The sequence below is a fragment of the Pyxicephalus adspersus genome, chromosome 3 (genome assembly GCF_032062135.1).
Source record: "Pyxicephalus adspersus chromosome 3, UCB_Pads_2.0, whole genome shotgun sequence".
In the NCBI taxonomy this organism is placed as follows: domain Eukaryota; kingdom Metazoa; phylum Chordata; class Amphibia; order Anura; family Pyxicephalidae; genus Pyxicephalus; species Pyxicephalus adspersus.
Window position 1 is genome coordinate 5,314,080 of NC_092860.1, and position 21,102 is coordinate 5,335,181.

Below are 21,102 nucleotides of genomic sequence, written 5' to 3' on the forward strand. Positions count from 1 at the left end.
TTTTGTTTTCAGTAAAACTATTAACGTTAGTTTTCCCTGTTAGCCAAAATAGTGCCACATCCCAAATATTTAACAAGAAGACAAAAGATGCCACATAGAGTGGATTTTTGGTAAGATTTTAAAAGCACGTATCCTCAAAGTAATGACCAAATCAATTTTGTGTTGATTAAAAACAATATTTTTTAACTACAATGGTATTTAATTAATAAAAAAATATACATTTTGACAAGTTACAACCACATAAAACATTCATAATATATCCGCATAGGTTTTTCCATTTGGGATACCAGTACAATCATCAATTCACATTTGTATATGGATGAACACCAAACTTGTACATTTAATTCAACCCGTTTCGCGGACATGTAGCCGCTTCTTCAGGAGGTATTACGTGGCGCACATAAGCCAAGTACTATAATAAAAGCATATAAATATGTGTATGTCAGTAAATTCAGTATAATTATGTAATGGTTTGACCTTAGACAAACAGGTAAGTAGGTAATATTCGATAACATACTTTTTGCTTGGAACAATCACAGTATCACAACCAATGACTTTTATACTTCAACCTTAAATTGGTCCAGGAGGCCAAAAATATTATCCCCCAAATTGGTGTTATAGGAGTCAGAACCCAGACGTGATGTGGTTTTTCAAATACTTGCCTTCTGTGATCAGCCAAAACTCTTTCAAACTTTCTGTCTACCCTATAGAGGTAAAAACAATTGTTATTGCAATTCTTTTTCTTGTAAATAGTACCTATGCGCTATTATTTTATTACTTAGTTAATATGTGGGGGATAAGGTATGTTTTGTTTTCAGTAAAAACAGGAAAATAAGTTTTCGTGCACACGAATGTAATTTAATTCTCAACAATGCCAGGTAGATAACAAATATATCAAGTCTTTAAATTGTGAAATTGCAGAATTGAGCAAAAAGGCTCCTTGTGTACATGCTTGAGATGCTCCGGCTTTGTGCTCCAATTCATTCCAATAGGGGACAGTGCTTCAAAAAGGGTGATGCACCTAAAAAAAACCCAAAAAACTGAATTTTTACCTTACATAAAAGGGTTGTCTCCCCTTGTAAAGTGAAAATTCTGAGTTTAGGTACACTATGTATACGGGTCCTTTACGGGATTATTACTTCAATACCAGGAAAGGATTTCTGATAGGTAATAGACTTATATTGGACTTTTCAGGTGTTGGACTTTGGCCTAGTATGGCTTGGGTACTGATATTATATGAGCCAAGTAGGGGTAAGAGATACATTTCGGGACCTTTACCCCGTTTGCGTTGGTTTCCAGTGGGACAAAACAGAGTCCGGCAGGAAAAGGCTATGGGGGAGTTACGTTATTTTGGCGCAGAAATTCCAAATGGTCGAAGGTTGAACGGGGGAGGAAGAAGAGAAGGAAGATGGCGGCGCCGGAACGCATAACGATGAGTCAGTCATGTTGATTTCTACTTTATAATTGAAAGAAGCCGAAATCGTGACATTTTTATATTATGGGACGTCATAGTAAGAAAATCATTGGGTCAGGGTGACAAGCACACAGCCAGGATTGGTAGGAGATCCCTGCCATGGCATATGTGATCTGTCACTGGTGTCATTGTTTATCCTGCCCTTCCCTCATCTATTGTAATTCTCCCTGCGGCCTGGTCTCGCCCAGCCTCGGCTCCCTGGGTTGGCTCAGTGTATTGTCTGGCTTTTTTCCTGACATCCTGTGTACAATTTCCCGCCCTCCTCTCCATTCACTAACAGGCGGCTCCCACCTCAGTTTACACCTCATCATTTGGGTGTAGCAATATGGCCGCCGCCGGAAATGACGCACATCCCGGAAAAGCTGAGGCGCGCGCACGGCGGGGCGTGTACGGCCTTCATTCGCCATTCCTGAGGGTGGGAGCTGTAAGAGCGGGGAACCGAACCGGCGCCGGTAAGTGTGTTAAGCCCGGCTTCCCAGTGACTGCTGAGTGCAGCAGGACGAGGCTGTCATCTGTCACGTGACAGGGGGTCACCATGGTGACAGCTGTGTGGGAGGAAAGGTGAAGGATGGCTGTTGCTGCTAGTAACCTATTATCCTGGGACCTGTCAGACCAAATGACAGCTGCAAGCTGATTGGTTGCTGTGGCAACACTGATGTGTTTTAGGATCTGAGGAGGAGAATGAGTTATTTGGCCACCTTTAAATTCTGTCACCTGTCAATCAGGGCTTGCTGGGAATTTTAGTTCTTCTTTAGTTCTGGCTGAGGTTTTGTGCCCTGGCCAGGTACATGGTGGCCCGGTGTTACGCCCTGGTCGTGCGGCCATTATTGACTTGAGAAAGGAGTGGCAGCTCTGGGTCTCCTAATACGAGTCAGAACTTCTGCAATGGAGATACCAGGCGAGGCGGAAAGAATCGTTCTGGTCCCATGTCAGATTTTTTAGCCCCTCTGATTTCCTAAACCCCTTGTAAAATTTTAGGGGTATTAAAATTTTGTATTCTTATCCAATTTTTGGTGGCCCCCCTTTCTAAAAAAAAAAAAAAAAAAAAAAAGGATGGTGACCAAATCTCTCTAATCACATTTTTTTGGGTGGGGTTGGAATATTCTAAAGCAAATCTTAACCCATAGAGCAAGATATAATATATATCAGCTTGTTAATCCTGCCATTAACAAATCACCTAACCATGAGTGAGCACGCTGCATCCATACAATAGAAACGGGTCAGTACTTCAGAACCCCACCTCTCCTATTGGCTATAATAGAAAGGGGCGTGGCGGTGTGATCCTCAGAACAGGAGGACCCGCTCACAAGATCTCCTATACAGAAGCGAATAGTTAGGACGAAGCTTAGGAATGGCTTTACAACCAGTTGTAGACAATAAGTGTGACACGTGCCCCAAAAAATGCAACCACAATGAAATGAAAACAGCCTAGGGGGGTTCCTGTGTGGCAGCTGTCAAAGAAATGCAAACAGTGTGACTAGGGAGATACAATGTAACATTGTTACTTTTGTATGGCTTTGTTTCATTCATCTGCAATGTCAGGTATAGAACCTGCCAATAAATATCAGCATTCTTCAGATTTAGAGGCCAACAAAACCCAAATTGTACAAGGAGAGAATTCTAATAGCAGCCGAGTCAGTAAATGTAAAGAATAGGGCTATCCACCTCTGGAGGGGTCTGCACATATTTTAGTCAAGTGTGAAAATCCTGGCCTGTGTGTGGACTGGAGCCAGACACCTCGGGTTTAGATAGGTGGAGAGAGTATTTGTTTTATAGGTAAGTATGCAGCCAGTGAGCAGGTCAATCATAAGAATCCAACCAGGGTTCCTCTAGACCGGGGTGTCAAACGCAAATACACAGGGGGCCAAAATTAAAAACCTAAGCTACGTACACATGTCAAATTTTTCTCGCCAGATATCGGGCGAGAATCTGGCATGTGTACAGCCGGCGTCGTTCATCGTCCGTGGATCCGTCCTGGTGGATCCACCAACGATGAACGAGGAGCGATCTTAATGCAAGGGAAGGGGGAGAGCCCGCAGCAGGGTGCCGCTCCGTCGTTCTCCCCCTCCCCTCTCCATAGAGCAGAAACGTGCTGTATGTACAACCCTCGTTCATGCATCGTGCGGTTCTTATCGTTGGAAAGTATTGTGAAAGATCCTTTGCAACGACAAGAATTGCACTTGTGTATGCGGCTTTAGACAAGTCGCGGGCCAACCTTGAAATTTATTGAAAAAATTGAGGAAATGTTTCCTTCTCATTGGATATAAACACTTTTCATATATAAACAAAGAGGTTTTGCTTCACATTCAATCTGGAACAAGTTTATAATATAGAAAGAGGCATACAGTTTTCATTTAATTTTATTTAAAAAAAATCCTATGCCTCTTTCTCTATTTGTAGCCTTCTGAGTTAAATTTCAATGGTAACCTTTTTGCACTGGCTAACAATAATAATAACAATATTCTTCTATGAAAATCCAACCATTCAAGAAAAATACAACTGAGGGGGAGTGCTGGAAATGCCAGACGCGGCCAATGCGGAGCTAAATCTTATGAGTGGCCCGCCGCTTAAACTCCCTCTTCATTGAAATAGCGCCGCTACTAAAATTCCCGGCATTATTTGCATTTATAAAACAGTCCAATGCGGGGCCACGCATAGGCAGGGAGCCCACTGGTCTTTAGACGCGAGTGATGCCGGGAATTGTAGTAGCTGCACTATTTTAATACAGCGGGGGGCCAGCTGCAGTTCATATTTAGGATTCCTTTAGGGGCCAAAAAAAAGTATCTTGGGGGCCAGAGTTTGACACCCGTGCTCCAGAGGTTAGTTACTAGAAGTTCCTTGAGCAATGAGCAGTTTGTTCCTCTCAAAGATCTTTTTGGCTATCTGTAAGGGTGACATTCTTCCCACTGACCACCACACTAATATACCGTTAGCTGTGGATATAGCAATCATAGCAGGAGTTCCCTAAAACCTGAAAGTTATTTCATTAGTCCCCCCTTGTTAAAAAGATTGCCATAAACAAGTCATTTAGATGTGACCATGTGACATCCAAAGTAAGAAGAACCATAATATGCCAGACTACCTCTCCCAGCATCTCTGTTACTGTGGAAATGATGAGCCTACCTAAGGCTGGGTACAGACATCCAATAATTGGAAATGGTCTTTCACGATCCTTTCCAATGACAAAAGACTGAACAAGTGCTGTACATACATCACCATTCTGCTCTATGGAGACGGGAGAAGGGTGGAGCGGCACCCCGCTGCTCTCTCTCCTTTACTTGTATTACGACTGTTCCTGGATCCGCAAGGATGAATGAACGGCGTCAGATGAGCACTGTACACACACTCCAGATTCACGTCCGATATCAGCCCTGAGGTAATTATTGGACTGGAATCATCTGACGTGTGTACAGAGCCTAAAGCTAGGTGCACACTTCCAATGGTTCTCGCTCGATAATCGGCTCAAGAACGATATCCAGCGAGAATCTGGAGTGTGTACAGCACAGCGGATCCACGGACGATGAACGACGACGATCATAATGCTAAGGAAGGGGGACAGCACGCAGCGGGGTGCCGCTCTGTCATTCTCCATCTCCCCTCTGCATAGAGCAGAACGGTGCTATATGTACGACACTCATTCATGCATCGTGCAGTGCATAGTGGTTGGAAAGGATCGTAAAAGATTCTTTCCAACGACTATAATTGAAAGTGTATACGCGGCTTTAGGGTTTGATAATATCAGTGATTTCTAGAAAGTAGCTGGTGAACAATTGTCTCACTACAATCTGTTAACAGGAAACTAAACGACAGAGGAGGTCAGACAGCTGCATAGCTACACCGTGGGGATTTTTCAGTGTGGAAAGTTAATTTCCAAATGTAATACTTATAATTAACACTATTGTTTTGAGAATTGGGCCTTAAACCTTTATTGAGCCGTAAGCTACCCTAAGTAGCCCTAATTACCTGCTTCTTGCCCTTCTTCCCTAAACTGTTTTGCTGATGATTTAAATATTTCTATTAATATTTTTTTTATTGTTAATACTGGGCTCTGGGGCAAAGCTAGCCATGTAGTGCATCTCACCAACCTTCTCCAAGGGTTAATCGAGACTTTCTCTCCTTTGTTACATGTGGAACCCTTGAAATAACTTAGAGGTTTTTGTAAATATTATATCCACAGCTTACATAGGGAAGAATTCCTCTTACATGGCTGGTCAGTGGGAAGAATGTCACTCTTACAGTTAGCCAAAAAGATCATTGGGGTCACTTACACTGACATGAGGTACAAACTGCTCATCGCTCAAGGAACAAACTTGAACCCTGGGGTTCCACAGAAGTAAGGCTACATACACACGAGCAATAATTTTTTTTGGAAAGGGTCTTTCCCGATTCTTTCCAACGACAAACGACAGCACGATGCAGGAACAAGCTCTGTACATATAACCCCATTCTGCTCTATGGAGAGGGAGAAGGGGATAATGACGGAGCAGCACTCCGCTGCACTCTCTCCCCTTCATTTGCATTACGATCGTTCGTCCGTGGATCCATCAGGGCGGTCGTTCGGACGATGGACACACACAAGATTCTTTTCCAGTATCTGCCCATTGCACATGTGTACGTAGCCTAACACCGGGTTAAGAGTTTTTTTTGTTCAGGGAATGAGCAACAAGAAGTTAAAGTTACCTCATTCCCCACTCCTCCAGTATTCATCCACCATGGCTTTTCTGTCATTTTTAGCAGGACACATTTTAGAACACATAAGTATTACATTATTAGAAAAAAATCGTGAGCTTTTATTGCTTTTTGTATATTACTTGCTGATGAAAGGAAGCAGAAACGAACCATGTTACACTTTATCATAAGTAAAGACAAAGTTTTTCCTTGATTAAACAGGCCCAGAGCAGAAATGACTCATTGTGTCCATGCAGACTTGTAAAGTTAATGAACGGTTGTGTAAGTGCTTGTTCACATTGCATAGCAAAACGCAGGCACGTTGAGTGTATTTACTGTGTGTTGAATTCCACCTTTTAGTGTCTTTCTTGTACGTTTTTTTTTACCTGGAGAGAGAGAACTGTTGCTACATCTATCTGTGTCCTGCTTATGTTTATGTCATTGTGAACCCCAAGGTTCCTGCAAAGGGGGTTAGGGGTTCCTTAAGCATTTTTGCCTCTCGGGTCAATTTAAGTGACACCAATGATCCTTTTGGCTATCTGTAAGGGTGACATTCTTCCCAATATCCAGAAATGTAAGACGAATTCTCCCCAATGACCCCCCACACTAATACCGGGAGCTGTGGATATAATATTTAAAGAAGGGGTTCCCTGAATGTTATTTCAAAAGTTCCCCCATGTTAAAAGGTTGTGAAAAGTTGGTCTATGTTTTCTTCTCAACACACACCAATGCAATGTTTTGGTGTATATAAGCGACATAGAAAACAGTTATTTTCGCAATGTCTTTGTGTTGTTATGGGTCAGGTAATGCGTCCCAACACAGCTGATGTGAATGAGCCCCAAAAACAGCTCCATTAGGCATTGAGTCAAAAAGATCCTGCAAACCGTGCAACAGGTGAACTATATCTGTCCAGCGAGGTCGTCCATGATCTGGGTATTGGATTAGTGAGTTATACCGGGAGATGTCAGGCACTTGCTGCCCACACGTTAAGATTCCCTTCCATACAATGATCACCGAGACACGAGACAAACAATAGAATGGCTTTCTGACAATGGGATAGGAAGAGTTTGAATTGCCCACCCATCCTCTCCATCCTCAGCCTTTTCCTGTCTTTTTCCAGCATGGTGTAGAACTGCAAGGAGTCATTCTATGAAATACACTATTCACTGCTTTTCTTTCTGTTCTGCAATGGTGAAATCTTTTCAAGGTTTTATATATAATAATCCAGCCTATAAATAAGGCATAAACTGCCATAAGATACATTTAGATTATTTCTTGTTATAGTGGAAGAATGGATACAATTTGGTTGTTATGGCCAACAAGCTATTCAGTTTTGATTAACAAGACCCATTGATCTGCATGAAGGGTGCGGGTATTCGGGCTCATAGTGTTCTGACCGTTACTATCCTAGGAGCTTGCTGCTTCTATAATGATGGTGTACTGGTACATTCAGTTACTTTAGAGATGAATGACATCCACAGTGATTTATATGCTTCTGATTGCTGGGAACTGTTCTGATCCTGCATTTACTTTGTACAGATTGGAATAGAAATTGCATTGGAAAGATCAGTGCCAGCCGTACATTTTATAGGAGTACGGAGCTCTCTATATATATTTGATTGTACATTTATTATTTGATATGGTGTTTGCAGTCAGCCTCAGAAGCTGACTCACAGCACACTTAAAGCTGAACTCGAAGTAGATATAATGGACACAAATTAATGCAGCTTTGTAGTTAATAAATGTGCTTGTAGTACCGATCTTTTACAGTCCTTGTTCAGCAGAGCTCCAGTGTGAGGAAGAAGCAACACAGGGCCTGTCACACTGATATGAGGAGAGTGCAAGGTGACTGAGAGATCACATGTTCCGCTTCGGCTCTCACTTCCAGGACAGTCTGGGTTTAAAGGAAGTGGGTTGAATGATAATGGCTGCTGTCACACTGAAGGCTTGCTGTGGTGGTATGGCCAGGGTCAGGAGCTGACTGAAAGTGAATATTGTAATAAAAACACTGCTTATACCCTACAAACCTACTGCAATTGACATCCTAAAAAAATATAGTATATGTAGATGGGACTTTTAAGGCAGTATATACACCATTATTTTTATTAAGTAAGATCTTATTATTGCAAAATACAAAATTACAATTAAACACATATTAAAATGTCTGTAGTGCCTCCATACACAGAAGGGGGGTACAACAGACCCAAACTGAACATCACACAATAATAATAAACAATATTCAATTTATACAATAATAGAAATAATAAAATAATAAATGTATAGGGAAGAAAATGGCTTTTTTTCTGTATTGTGTTAAAGTGTTATAGTATTTATAGTCTGTACAATCTAAATCCCTGAGGAAGCGGAGCATATCAGCGATACGCGACGGATTGTTACAACCTGTCAATTTACTTATATTTATCTGGATCACATTGGTATATCTGGCACTTTGTTTTTAATTTGAGTTTGTTGCCCCTCTCTGTGTATGGAGGCACCACAGACATTTTAATGTGTGTTTAATTGTAATTTTGTATTTTGCAATAATAAAGATCGTACTTTTAATATACCAAATGATGGTGTATACACTGCCTTAAAAGTCCCATCTACATATACTATATTTTTTTACGATTTCTAAATAGGGATGTTGGCAGTTTGTCAATACAATATGAGATCCGATATGAGAATAATAACAATATGAGATCGAAGTTTTGGAAGTTACTGTAAATGACAGACCGATACAGACAGTGACACAGGAGGAGGAGGGGACCCTGGCCCAAAGAGCTTGCAATCCATGGTTTCGTTAGCCTACAGAAACCTCTCCCTGCCCATTAAAGGTCTAGTTGCTTGTGTCGGCACCCCATGCAAAAAGTTCCCGGTGTTTCCTGGATTCCATTCGTAGGCTGGGTAGAAAAGGCTGGTCTCATACTCGGAAAACTCTTGAAACAAATGCATGAATACATAGCACAGGGGAAAGTTGCTGATATCCCATGATAAGGAGAGCAGGGAGTCTGGGCTGGCTTATCAGTCTGCGTTCTCAATGCCACTGTGTTATTGATTAGGTGGGGAGAAGTCTATGACCTCACACCATAAGTAATGTTTGTGTACCTTCCAATGCAAAGGTTCAGCCTGTACGTTCTTAGTAAGCAGTGACATTGCTGTGGAATCAGTCGTGTCACATTTTCCTATGGACTGGAAAGGCTGGGTGGTGGCAGCGGATCAGCACTGTGCCTCCATTGTATACCGGTAATTATAATACCCGGTGACGTAGACTGGTGAGATTCTGGTGACTTGTTCCAGTTGAATGATATAACACTTTGGTTTTTGCATTATAAAAATGTCTGGTAGGTCAAAAAGCATTGTGCAAGGGGCGATAACCCAAAGCATCCAATCAGAAGAAATCTTTTTATTGATGTGACTAAAGCCTCAAGTTTTTGATGATTTGTTGCTGTAATATTTCTTTTTATTGGCACACAGAAAGAAAAAAAACAATAAGGGATTGTTTGGTCGGCGGTTAAACAAGCAGGTTCCTAGAGTTCTGCCTGATGGGTGACGCCGTTTTCTATGTCGGAGATCACCTCTTTGCATGGACAGCAGCACAAAAAGTGATCACTCTGCTCTCTCCTCCTGATTTTGCAGTATTTCTGATCAGCTCATGTCCATTCACCAGAGCCTAATGGCTATTCTTACAGCCAGATCCTTCCCAGCTATGCAAGATAACACGAACTGTGTTTTTTTAGGATACCTAAAACGTTATATGGTTATCACCCGAGATGAATGATCATGGTTTCATCAGGATGAATCACTGGGAAGGACAAAGGAGGAGAGCACAACAGGGTGCCACTTGCTTTTTTACCCTCTACGTAGAACAGAACAGGTGTTGCTCGTTTGTTCATCAGTCATTGGAAGCAATCAGAAAAAATAACTTTATTGCTCTTAGAATATTCCTAATTTCTGTCCGGTAAAAATGTGAAAGGGAGAGTGAAAATCTCGAGATGGGGAGTGTTAGAATTGATGTCAGTTTTTTTTTTCTTGACAGTTTCTTTGTTGCATATTGTCCTTTACTTCTTCTCTGGTAGAAGGTTGTCCCCAGAACAAGAAATGAGTCGAAACTTGTCTGACCCAGATAGCAGTAAAACCCAACAGGGGTTCCAATCTTTTCACATTCTATCCCCCCTCAAAAAAAAATGCACTACGGTACTTTTGCTAGTGGTATGTAATATACAATTAAAGTGTATTTTTGTTGCCCTTTGCCCAGAGATGACTTTTAATAGCTATTTCCCCATATCAGTTCCTCTTCTGTATTAGGAGACATTTGACTAGTTACTTTTCCACACACGTTACGTGCTAACAGCCATTGCCTAACAGCTTAATTATGCAAAATTAGTAAGGAGCTGAGCTGTAAGCAAGGTTCTGTCATGGTGGAGAGCACTTAGTGCATGCATCAAATATCACTTCATTTCTGCTTAGTAACAGTGTTTCCTGTGATATATAAAAATTGTCAGCAATGGCATTTTCCTTTTCTGAGGCATTGAGAGCCGGCACAGTGATGTGTCCTACTTACTATTACTTGGCAACGTGAGGCTGACATTGCGAGGAGCTTCATGTAGGTGAAGATGTCACAGACAAGGACACGGCTAATTGCTTTAGATTCATTTTAAAAACATTACGTACACACATCATATGATTCTTATCTGATAATCGCCTCAGGGCTGATATCGTAAGAGAATCTGGCGTGTGTACTGTCCTGGCGGATCCACGAAAAATTAACGATGAACGATCATAATGAAAATGAAGGGGAGAGAGAGCAGCGGGGTGCCGCTCGTCGTTCCCCCTCTCCATAGGCTGCGTAGACACGTGCAATAATTGTCTTTGGAAATGAACTATTCAAGAAAGATCGATCAATATTTGTTAACAAACAAACAGCACAACGATGCCGACGAACGAGGAATCTCGCTGGAACGACCGATCTGATTGGGCGACAATCGTTTGTAAACTATTGTGTGTACGGTCGTTCAGTGATCGTGGATTGTTCTGTGATACACTTTCCCCTGTACATATCACTTCCTGCATCGCTCAAACGATCCTATCTAGCGTGTAAATTATTGGTGGATTATATTTGAACGATCGTATCGTTACAGAATTGTGCACAATGCATTTGTTCAAAATAATCAGGAAGGATCGTTCATTTTCACACAATAATTATTGCACATGTGTACCTAGCAGAAGAGCGTTCATGCATCGTGCAGTCTTTCCAATGAAAAATATTGCATGAATGTACCCAGCCTTACCTACCTAACAAGATCCACTTACTGATTTACTTTTCCTTGCAGGGCTTAAAGCTTTTCTAAAGAAAAAAATAATACATATGTAGTATATTTCTGCAATACATGTGCAGTTCCCCATGGTTCATCATTTAAACATGATGTAAGCACTAAAAACAAACTATTGAAGTCCACTACTTTCCTGTTGAATGATGTTTGATCAGACAGGTAGGTCATTGTGGCAGATTGACAGGCAATGTCTCTTCTGCAATATTGCGTTGTACCTGCTTGATTGCGCCAGGTTCCCGGTGACAAAGCTGAGCTTTTGCACATTCCAAGCAGGGAACACGGCAATGTATTGGCCCCTAAGATTTCTAGCAGGAATATTTTACGCTTGTAAAATAGATATAATAAAACACCTAAAACTGAATATTTAAAAGACTACAAGAGAACTAATAGCAGTTATCTATTGTTAGGGTATACACTTTAAACAAATGGGTAATGTGGCCCTAATGGCCATTAAACTGGTCCAGTGGCTTGGAGTTGACCTGCAGCAAGGTCAACTGGCCTTTGCAGTAGGAGGAAGTGTCAGCGATGGCAGGCTCCATGTTTCTGTAAGCTCAGTTTCATTTTAAGTATATCCATGCAGAACTAGTTTACGAAATGACACGACAAGTTGCATGTAAGTCTAGGGACACCAGGAACCTGTTAATGCCAGAAAATGGTTTCTGACTTCCAGCTCCAAAGTCAAATCTCTGCCATACCCCCCTGTAACTTAGCTTTGTGAACTGAGGGCATGTAGGTGACACATAAAGCTCTCACTTAGGTGGCCTTCCATAACTGAAATGTTAAAATTTACCCTTTTTAGCTTTTTTTTAGTTCACAGGTTTCTAAGGTGCTTGAGAATTTTTTTTTTAAAGTGTCAACTTTTTAATGTTTTTGTCTTTAATGGGGACTGGCCTTTTCATCTACTTAAAGGATAACCAAATTCAAAAACAAAATTGAATTTTTTTTGCAACTTACCAGTCTTTAGATGATGTTTTTGCTGTTGGCTATACTTCAAGGAAATGCTGACTGCCTGGTTGTTGTGCCGATAGCGGCTGTGATTACTTATCATACATAGACACTGCTTAACCCAGAAATTTATTTAAACTTGGTGGGAAGACATTGTAGGCAGGCAACCCCTGTATTGTGTCCCAACCTATCAGTGACCACTCAAAAATAGCCGGGTGGTTACTGAAAAGTGGCGGGTGGTGCGCTCAACTAAAAGGGGCTGGGGAGAAGACAAAATAAAAATTTTGCATATTTGTCCTAGTCATAGACTTGGAAGAGATTGCATGTACTGGATGAGCATGATAACAGGTCATTGCTATTTTTTATGAGAGGTTACATGCTAGCTTAAGCAAATCCTCAGTTAAGATTCAGCACTTGTTAAAGCTGAGGTTTAATCTGCATATTTTGGCTTCGCTGATTCCCCCATTGTAATGCAACTTGTAATTAAAACCTTTGTGTTTTCATTATAAACCTTAGTTAAGATCCGTTGATTTCCTCCCAAGGTCCCTGTGTCTCTCTATACAATATAGGCAGATCATGGCTGATGGGAACAGTTGGTAGGGTATAGTAAATGCCTTCCTGGAAACATCTACTTGTGGCTAAGTTACCGTATTTTTCGGACCATAAGACGCACCAGTTTTTAGAGAAATGAAAAGAAGAAAGGGAAATAAAGAAATGAAAAGGAAAGGAAATGAAGAAAAAAAAGATTCTGAAACAAATAGAGTCCTAAAATATTTTATGTGCATTAAAAACCAACAGCACAGTCATAAACACATGTAATAAACCCTGTAAAGTAAACAGCAGCATTTAGAACCATTATTAACAAATAAAGTCAGCAAAAGACAAAATTACTGTAAAACACAATAACGAGAGACTTCAGTAATAAAATAGTTTGTGTTGTGTATGTGTGTGCTTTCACTGTGTTTGTGTTGTGTATATGTGATTTTACTATGTGTGCTGTACCTCACTGAAGATCCTGGTGAAGAGTGATCTTCAGTGAGGTTCAGCACGCTATTCAGGGAACACTCTCAGCATGATTGGCTGACAAAGTCATGTTGGGAGAATTCTCCCAGCATTCCTGCTCCCAGAATGACTTTGTCAGCCAATCATGCTGAGAGTGGGAGGACGCCGGGAGCAAGATACAAGAGTGACAGCAGTCACAGTCACTCTGGCAGCGCTGGACAGGAGAACAGGGTAAGTAAAAGGCGGAGGGGGAGGAGCTATACAGGGGGGGATGGGACAGCAGCTGGGGAGGAGCTGAGGCGGGGCTTACTATGACTGGGCAGGCTAGTGCAGCGCTGCCTGGCACGGTCCATACCCGTGCTCAAGCTCACCGCTCCGGGCACAGAGGGAGAGGAATGGACTGTGGAGAGACGGCCCGGGCAAGCTGTGAGGCGGCCGCGGTCCAGAGCCGTGCTCACCGCTCACCGCTCCGGGCACAGAGAAACAGAGGAGAGACAAGTAAGAAACATATGTTTAGGCTACATTTGGACCATAAGACGCAGCGACTTTTTCCCCACACTTCTGGGGGAAAAAAAGTGCGTCTTATGGTCCGAAAAATACGGTAAATGTACATGTTTGAGACATCTTCAAATAATTTAACGTCAACGTGGTTGGAATGCACTTGTATGTTGCCCCATTATTTTATATCTATGGATACCCTCGGACCTTTACTTAATGGTAAAATATATACTTGACATGTTTTTTAGCTTAAAAAAAGTGATGCAAAATTGCAGATTTAAACTTTTTATTAGTAAGTCTCCAGCAAAGGGTAAATGATCATTGGGGACACCAGTTTCAATGACAAGTATGTTGGGTTTTCCCCTTGCTGAAAGTGAAAAGAACTTTTACCAGCAGTTATCAAGATAATAAATATAACCTGATAAGAGTTGAAAACAAGTTTTGGCTTTACATTCTCCTAAAGGGTACCTGTGAAATAGAAGGTTTGGGTTGATTAGTCTTTTACCACTGAAATGTCATTTTGTTTTGGATTAGGGTGCCCACTCTAAACCATGGCTGAGCACGAACCCACCTCAGAGCAGCTTGCACAGATTGCAGCAGAGAACGAAGAGGATGAACACTCCGTCAACTACAAGCCACCAGCTCAGAAGACTATAGAAGAGATTCAAGCCCTGGACCAGGATGACGAGAGTCTGCGGAAGTACAAAGAAGCTCTTCTGGGCCCTGTTCCCACCACAGTGGGTGAGTCACAAAGACAGCCAGGCACAGCGCACTGATTGGCCGATGACATTTTAATGCGTTGAATTGTATTGTGTTCTGCAGATCGAAATTTTTGATAGCTTCTAGATACTTACTGTCCCTTAATCCTCTGAAAGACTTGTCCAGTATAAATGTAGCTGAAAAGAACACGTGGCTCCTCTCAAACTGGGAGTTTTGTTCTGCATTACCATCCGGTCCCCAGCACATTCACACTCTGATAGACACCACACATTTTTCCCCCGAGCCATGTTTACCCCTAACACCCCTGAAGTGCACTTCTTTTTCCATGGTCTGCACTAGTCTTTGTCGCAGCTGTTACTGTCTGCACTACCTTTACTTGGTGACTCCCCCATATTCTTCACTATTTTCTGTGGCAAAAACCACCCCCACCTCCCCATCATTCACGTCAGATGATTCTTGGCCGATACGAATGGTCCTGATTGAGCCATGAATGGCGAACGATGAACATCTGCAATAGAGGTAAAGGGAGGAGAGTGCAGTAGAGTGCTGCTCACTCATTCTCCCTTCTCCATAGAACAGAACAGAGATGTGTGTATAGTGTTCGTTTTTTCATCTTTCAGTCTTTTGTCGCAAATGATCGCTTCCAACAACAATAATTGACCATGGGCAGCACTCTGGCCTTTTCAGCACTGGGTCCCAGGACAATATCTGCATGTAGTTTACAGGTTCTCCCCGTGTTTGAATGGGTTTCCTTCCACATTCCAAAAACATGCAGTTAGGTTAATTGGCTTTCCCTGAAAATTGACCTTGGACTGTATAAAGACATAGGACTATGGTAGGGACATTAGATTGTGAGCCCCTTTGAGGGACTGCTATTGACATGACTATGGACTTTGTACAGCGTTGTGCAATATGTCGGCGCTATATAAATACTGTGTAATAATAATGTGAATGCAGCCTAACTCCGACAGCCCCTCTTCCACTGTCAGCACTATGCTCTGTGTAATTTTCTGCTTGTGCACACTGCATTCCTCCCACTTTCTCTGTATGATACCTTTTGCTGGATATAACAATGCACTCTCTAATCCCCTATGATTTGTTCACTTTCTTTTACCTGATTAGTATTTGTGGTGTTAGCATTCTGTGCTCCACATTCTTCACAATGCTTTCCTGTCTGTTGTTATTGTCTCTGAACACCCCAATGTTCCCCAATTTCTATAGTTGACTCCTGAGCAGGTCCATAATATCTCATCTGACATTTAATTTCCAGGAATCTTACAAATGCTAAACACTTTTCCCCTTTGGGGCTAATGGTTGCACCTTGACTGAAGTGTATCGTATCTTCTGCATACAGTAGCGTATTGATTTCAGGAGGAAGGGTATGAACTGCTTTACCCCCTTTGGAGAGAGAAATGAAAGACGATGCAATTCTCTCTTGTCAAAGATCGTTCCACCTGTCTGTCAGCTCAGTCTACATGATTCTGTGCTTGGATGAAGTGACTACCTTACCTATGCATGGTAGTTAAGTCATCCTGACCTGTACAATGCAGTTGGCTGAAGACTTTGAATCCTGAGGAAAATGGGAAGATGAAAGCACTGGCATCCTATCATTTGCAGACATTGCAGTGCTGGTGTTGTGGTTCCTTTTCGCAGGCCATGAAATGTGTAAATATGCTGTGAATACTTGCAGAATATCACAGAACGGCTCATAGGGTCCAAATAATAACACTGCCTTGTAGGGGTTTAGTCTGTCTTTCATAGATAAGTTATTATGCATTAAGTTATGCATTATGTTATTATACATAAGTTATTATTACATCGTTGCTTCGTGCAAACTTTTTTAAAATTGCTAATTAGTGCTTTTAGGCTTTTGAGTCAACATACACACAGCCTAACACAAAGTTTTTCTGGATGTGAGCAATAGAAGCCTCTGTATTTTTCTCAGTATACGTTCTCTGAGTATGTAAAACTGACAATATTTTCTATCATCAGATCCTGCCGCTCCAAATGTGGTTGTGACCAAACTGACCTTGGTATGTGCGGAAGCTCCTGGACCACTTGAACTGAATCTGACAGGTAACTTTTTAATTCTGTCCTCCACATCGGATGAATGATGGCGAGTCCATTGCATTTCCATGTGTTCTTAATATGTCTGTCTCTTTTTGCTTGCCAGCTGATCTGGAAAAGTTCAAGAAAGAGTCCTTTACCCTTAAAGAAGGAGTTGAGTACAGAATTAAAATTAGTTTTAAGGTAAGAAAGCTATGATTATACAATATAGGACATCTATACAATAGGAAGGCTTTGTGGGCAAACTGGTTCTTTGCTCCAAATTGCTACTTTCCAAATGCACACTTAAGTTAGTAGATGCCATTGCTGAGTTTGCTTTAAAGCCGCAAGCTCCAGGACTTCTTCTTCCTTTACAGTTTGGTTACTGACTTGGAAACTCATGTTTGTATCTATATTCAGTCAATTTCTTTTGGGTCAGTAATTTGCAAAGCAGCTGACCAGTTATAACCGCTCCTATATTTCTGCCCTAATAGAGCAGTTGGATTAAAAAAAAATGATGTCTGTGTTGCTTTTAAAAGCCATTAAAGTAAGTATCTGAATTTACCTTGCAGTCGTCTGTACGGCTAAGCTTTGACTTGGTAAGGGATCTACAGATGTCAGATGTGCTAACAAGTAACATGCTGAGGAAGACAGAGTGAAGTGTTGTGCCAGTTTTGTGCTCCTTTATGATATATTTACTTGTATGGGGCAGTAACAAGACCCTGATAGATTACAAATTTGAGGTAGAGAAAAATCAGGTCATTGGGCTTGCTGTGCTGTGTAATCTCAGGAATGAACAGATAGTAATACAAATCATTTTGGCACAAAGGATGGCTTTAATAAATGCATTTTGTCAGTGTAGTTAACATTTTTCTTGGAGTTTCCTGTTATGTCTTTGCTGCAAAGGAATTCAGTATTAACCAGGTGTTTGTGTTGCAGGTAAACAAGGAGATCGTTTCCGGGCTGAAGTATCAGCAGCAGACGTCCAGGAAAGGTGTAAAGTGTAAGTGACATATTATTAAAATCAAAAAAGCAATTTTTCAGTATTTTTAAATCAGCATCCAATTGTACTCGGTAATTCCACAATGCAAGTTCTTGTTCAGGCACTTCCTGTTGTAGGGTGACAACATTCAGGTGTGCTTCCTTCACATGCTGCTTTGGCCGGGGTCTACAAGTGGTTGTCGGTGCATGTTGCCCAAAAAAGTTCCCTGTTTTTAGCATCTGTAACCAGAAAATTGAGTTGCACAGTACCTAAACAAACTAAATATCATCCAGTTTTGGTTAACTGGTATTATTTTGATTCTGTCTCATCAAATCACTATCACAGATTTTAAAACTATACGTCAGCAATAACCATATATCATTCTTTATTATTATTTTATCTGAAAGTGCTCTTTTCTTGCTTTAGCTAAAATAAAGGCCCTTTCACATCTCCCTCGTCTAACCTAGGCAGTAATAATATCACATGGTTATGCTGTCCTGCTTTTCATTGATTTATGTACCGTGGTAATTTTATTTAGTGGTTCAACCTCCCTCCCCTTTTGCATCTCGCAGGACAACATGTGCGTCACTGAAGAGCCAACATTGCATTAATGGATGCAGGGGAGAGCAATGCTTTAGAATCAACGTTGGCAACGGCTGACTTTTAGATACCATATGGGTCCTAGTGCCAGAGATTCCCCAGGTCACCAAAGATAGTCCCATAAAGAAAAAGGAAGGATTTATACAGGCAGATAGTGGAATTTGGGTACAATGATTTTACTTTAAACCAAGGCTTTTATCTTAAACTTTCCAGCAGGAAGCAAGTGAAATCTTCCCTAAGAGATTATGTAAACTGTCATTTTTTTATTTGATTCTAAAGTACTGCTTGATTGGTTGGTGTTCTGATCCTCTGTTTTAATTAGATTCCGAATGACTGACCAATACTGACTAATATTAGCCAGTATTTATATAGCGCCGACATATTACACAGCCCTATATTACAAAGTCCATAGTCATATCACTATCTGTCCCTCAAAGGGGCTCACAATCTTATCCATGCAGCTCGTATTCAGCAAATGTCCATAAAGTTATCTACACGTCTGAGACTCCTGAAACCAAAAGATCTGCTTTACATGCAGGAAATTAACCGTCTTTAGAATGGCTTCAGTAATGGTGACTTACTGAAGAACTCCAGATCACTTCTGCTGTCTGACCCTTCAGGTGTCTAGTATAGTCTGTGCTCTATTGCATGCCACGGATCCCTCAAACCACCCCTAACATTACTACAGAACACACAAGCGCTATGGGTTCTTTTTAAAGGAACAAAGATTTTTAACTTAATGGGTCTTGCTGGTTTTATTTTTGTTCTGAGGTAATGATCTATAAGTGAGCTTTGTTGCCATCAATTAACAAATACATCTTTTGTTTTAGTGGACAAGTCAACCTACATGGTTGGAAGTTACGGACCTCGTGCGGAGGAATATGAATTCCTTACCCCGATTGAAGAAGCCCCAAAGGGCATGTTAGCCAGAGGTTGTTACCACATAAAGTCGCTTTTCACAGACGATGATAAAACCAACCACCTCTCCTGGGAGTGGAACCTGACCATCAGCAAGGATTGGAAGAACTAGGCCTGTCCAGGGATGCCCTCCAAAGGCTCATAAAACCCCTAGTTCCTCCGACTGTCTAAGAAGTGCTGCCGGATTGTGTTCCAACTCTGTACCATGTGGTGTCTCCCCCACACAGCGCTGCCCCATATAGTCCCTCCCCCTCCCACCCTAAAAAAATTAAGAAAAATGCCAAGTGGGATTGACGTTTCTGCCTCATGTGGACACGTTGTCTGCCTTGCCTTTCTTGTGTTTTACGTCTAGTGTTGGATAACTGGGAAGTGTTCACTGCTTAAATTATTGTGCCAAGCTCTAGCTCTTGGCCTTATCAGCAGCAAGTTTACACTGGGAGTTCATAACAAGAATCTTTTTCTGTATCCTCCTTTTTCCAGTTTCTCACCCCATGACCGCCTTATAATTGTTTGATGCCTTTTTTTTTTCTTTTTAATTTTCTTAGCCATGTTGCCTTAAAATGATTTTGCATTTGTTGCAGTGGGAGCGATCATTTCTGCTCCAAGACTCGTGTGCCTCGCTTTTTCGAAGTCTGCCTGCTGCACTGCATTGTCCAAACACTGGGCGATGCCACGTGCAATTTTGTAAGCTGCTGTCCCATATTTTTTTTATCAGCGACCATGTCGTAGATAAAGCGTAGATAAAGGCACTTATCAATAAATTCCCGAAGGCTTAAATGTTTTTTTTTTTTTTGTCAAAACAGGAACTGTATTCTAAGATTCCATAGGACCAAACAACTGCAAAACATTTGCTTGGTGTCAGTCCGTGTTTCGCGGTCTGCAAGGGGATAGAATGCTCATCCGGTGGTAAACGGGACTGTATTATGTGATATGCCAGCTTAGTATTTGAAGACATCATTACAAAGCTGCTTGCCTGTAGTCAGCCTGCCTCACCTTGCATGTTGCTTGTGTGATACTCAGACCAGATTTGTGTAGATGCTTGTAGAAAGAGCACCATTCTAACGCTAGTACTGACATATGAATGTGGGGTCATAGCTAAGACAGGCTTCTTTACATCTTGGGGTGGGAGGATTGTAACGGTCTCCTTTTTGGGGTAGAGCCATTATTTATTGCCTTTGACATAAAATACTTTTTCTGTGGTCCATGATTCAAATTTTATCCCTGGGGACTCCTGGGGATATCTGTGTTTTTGCAGCCCAGAAAGTCTTGGAGGGGAGGGATTATCTCTAAGGTAGTTTCTTGCAGACAGAATTTTTGTGTTTTATGAATTTTTTTCGTATTTGTTTTGTCTGTAATCCTCTTCTCAAAACAGATTCGCATGATTCCAACGATCAACTGCTTCCCTTTTTATGAAAAATAAAATTATTCCAACTGGCTACACAATGCTTCCTCTTTGTAATGGGCTTCCTGCACGGCGACCTTTTCCTTCAGTATCCACAGTGCTGCCATTGACGAACACCGTCCAGTAAATGCGTCATTGTCACCGGTAGTTAAACCATTGTTCTGCATTTCAGGGAACTGTCACTAGGTGACACTCTTGGGACGTTTCATCTTTTTTTTTTTTTTTTCGTCATTGTCATTCAAGTTATTAACTAAATAGCTTGCCGGTGATATACCATGGAGCTCCTATTTTAAGTGACTATCACTAGGAAGATTATCTGAGGTGGCACACTGAATACACCCATAATACTTTTGGTACCGTGACAAGACTTGCTATGCATGCTTGAACTGAACACTGGTGGCATACAATTACAATAAAAATTGCAAGTAGTTTGAATCATATCAAATAAAAAAATTAATTGCATTTGTTAAATAAGGGAGTGGTGCACTGTTTACCCTAGCTGAGTAGAATATCTGAC

General features: G+C 41.3%; 1 protein-coding gene across 1 annotated transcript; it reads left to right on the forward strand.

Annotated features, from left to right (window-relative positions):
* The first annotated feature begins 1,791 nt into the window (after nt 1-1,791).
* ARHGDIA (Rho GDP dissociation inhibitor alpha) lies at nt 1,792-20,626 on the forward strand. Its single transcript, XM_072403401.1, has 6 exons — nt 1,792-1,926; nt 14,452-14,658; nt 16,630-16,713; nt 16,811-16,887; nt 17,623-17,686; nt 19,096-20,626. The coding sequence occupies exons 2-6, from the start codon at nt 14,469-14,471 to the stop codon at nt 19,293-19,295; spliced, it is 615 nt and encodes a 204-aa protein (XP_072259502.1). The 5' UTR covers nt 1,792-1,926; nt 14,452-14,468; the 3' UTR covers nt 19,296-20,626.
* Nucleotides 20,627-21,102: the final 476 nt, after the last annotated feature.